The sequence below is a fragment of the Cyprinodon variegatus genome, unplaced genomic scaffold, assembly GCF_000732505.1.
Source record: "Cyprinodon variegatus isolate N-32 unplaced genomic scaffold, C_variegatus-1.0 Scaffold2096, whole genome shotgun sequence".
NCBI classification, from domain to species: Eukaryota; Metazoa; Chordata; class Actinopteri; order Cyprinodontiformes; family Cyprinodontidae; genus Cyprinodon; species Cyprinodon variegatus.
Genome location: NW_015152549.1, coordinates 29,422 through 32,150, shown reverse-complemented (window position 1 = coordinate 32,150; position 2,729 = coordinate 29,422). Strand labels below are relative to the sequence as shown.

At 38.1% G+C, this 2,729-nt stretch overlaps 1 protein-coding gene across 1 annotated transcript in view; it reads right to left on the bottom strand.

Moving 5' to 3' along the window:
• Positions 1-2,722, bottom strand: part of LOC107105149 (protein NLRC3-like) — a gene marked incomplete at its 5' end in the record, with an annotated part of 14,313 nt that extends 11,591 nt beyond the window's left edge. Inside the window, 2 exons of the mRNA XM_015405268.1 lie at positions 786-959; positions 1,860-2,722. Coding sequence (XP_015260754.1) covers positions 786-959; positions 1,860-2,722 — 1,037 coding nt within the window. The remainder of the gene's footprint in view (positions 1-785; positions 960-1,859) is intronic.
• Positions 2,723-2,729: the final 7 nt, after the last annotated feature.

The following is a 2,729-nucleotide window of genomic DNA, read 5'->3' as shown; positions in this document are numbered from 1 at the left end:
AGCCTGGTTCTGCTGGAGGTTTCTTCCTGTTAAAAGGGAGTTTTTCCTCTCCATCTGTCGCTACAAGCATGCTTAGTGTGAGGGATTGCTGAAGAGTCAATGAGTCGATGCAATCAACTGGTTTTCCTAGGATAGAATGCTTTGAATCAATTTGACTGTATGATCTGGTTGAACTGTAAAGTGCCTTGAGATGTAATCTGTTGTGAATTGGCGCTATATAAATAAACTGAATTGAAAATTGAATTGAATAGAAAAAAAAAACATTTTTTTCTTTGTTTCAGTCTTGCAGCATTTTTTTTTTTTTTTTTGCCATCCCACAGCCATGATTGCAAAATTTCACAAAATCATAATTATTATCTTGGTAGGGAAAGGTTTCCACATGTACATCACGTGAGAGGGGTGATAAAGGGCTGGGATTTATTCCAATGATGAGTCTTATTGCATCTTACATGGAGTTATGTGGATTTGAGCATATTTTTCTTTAGTACAAGCAATGTTCATATTCAGCCTGACATTGTTTTGGGTAAAAATTGGTGAAGCTCTTTAACTTATGTCTTTAAATAAAATCTGAAAGTAAAATTAAGTTCAGGTTCAGTCCAACTTTAACCTCATCTCAACCTGAATCTACAGGGTTTATTTATAGCTGGTAATATAATGTTTTGGTGCAACTTTTTAAAGTCGCTGTAAAAAATCTTTCAATGCTGACCAACTTCATCATATAAACAATTATCATAAATGGAGTTATAAAACCAGGCTACAAACGTGTCCTGGACTTCTGTTCAGACCTGAGAATTTCCAGTTTGCAGTTTGAACTCATCAGTCCAGAAGACAGCAGCTCCACTCCAGAATCCTGCAGCTTGTTGTTACTCAGGTCCATCTCTCTCAGATTAGAGGACTGGGAGCTGAGAACTGAGGACAGGACTTCACAGCTTCTCTCTGAGAGGTTACAGCGATTCAGTCTGAAGAGAGAGATAGAAATAGATAGAGAAAGAAACAAGAAAACAACAAAAATGTTTTATTTTCAATAGGTAGATCAGTTTCTGAAATAGTTGGATTTTAAGAAGTTCAAAATTGCAGACTCACTGGATATTTGGGTTGAATTTTTTTAAATGAATTTAGTGGAATAGGCATGATTAGTCAATTTCGGGGAGATTAAACTATAATAAAAAAAAAATTTAAAGGTATATTCAAATATATATAAAATACTAAGTATAATGAGATATTTGGTTTGCATGACTGGGGAACAGACAGACCATATTTGAAATCAATTTGCATGAATCTCAGTAGGTTTACGTTTGATTATGGTTGCATTTTTTTTTTATTCATCATCTCACAAAGTCTAAAAAAATGGGTACAATCCAATACCAGTTTTCATAGTTAATTAAAGAAACACCTAGGCCAACCGCAAGTTCAACTTTACAGGTAGATGTATCTAAATGCTTTTTGTTAAAAAGGATTCCACTTTTACAGATGTCTTACACACTTTAAAGACAAAACATGTTCACAAACTTTTTTGACCCACAAAACCAGACTTTACTCTTGACCCAAACTATTTGTATGCAACTATTTCTACAAAACCAATTAACCCCATGTGTGGTTTCCCCTCTCCTATTTCTCCTCTCAGTCAACATTCCTCTCCAGATTTTCCCTCCTGATGTTACAACTTCATTCTCCTTGAAAAAAATGAAGTGAGAAATGATTTACTGGCTTTTATGCATTTGCCGAGTTTTTTCATCAAATGTATCTGACATGGTCTAAAAAAATTAAACTCAGAGAAGCAGTCGATAGCCACTCCCTCCCATTGACACAACATGTGGACTGAACCTTGATGTCCAAACCCAAATTCTGTTAGTACTCACAGAGCTTTGTTTGATGCTTTGACCACTGGCAGCAGCCTGAGGAGAGCTTCCTCTGAAGCAGAGTATTTCTTCAAATCAAACACATCCAGATTTTCTCCTGATGTCACTAAGATGAAGGCCAGAGCTGACCACTGAGCAGGAGACAGTTCATTTGTGGAGAGACTTCCTGATCCTAGATACTGTTTGATTTCTTGGATGAGAGAACGATCATTCATTTCATTCAGACAGTGGAACAGGTTTATGCTTTTCTCTACAGACAGATTCTCATTGATCTTCTCCTTGATGTACTGAACCGTTTCCTGATTGGTCAGTGAGCTACTTCCTGTCTTTATCATCAGACCTTGTAGGAGAGTCTGATTGGTCTGCAGTGAAAGACCCAGGAGGAAGCGGAGGAACAAGTCCAGGTGTCCATTTGGACTCTGTAAGGCCTTGTCCACAGCACTCTGATAGAGAGTTCTTAGTTTTACTGTCTTAGATAATTTAAATAAAAAGGAAGTCTTTTTTTGTTCTTCTTCCATCAGGTTGATTCCATAAGTGATGAAGGTCTGATGGGCATGAAGAGCAGCCAGAAACTCCTGAACACTCAGATGGACGAAGCAGAACACCTTGTCCTGGCTCTGGTACAGCCCTCTCTCCTCTTTAAAGATCTGTGTGAACACTCCAGAGTAAACTGAGGCTGCTCTGATATCGATGCCACACTCTGTCAGGTCTGATTCATAGAAGATCAGGTTTCCTTTCTGCAGCTGATCAAAAGCCAGTTTTCCCAGAGATTCAATCATCTTCCTGCTCTCTGGACTCCAGTGAGGATCTGTCTCAGCTCCTTCATCATACTTGACCTTCTTCACTTTGGTCTGATCACCACGACAGTCG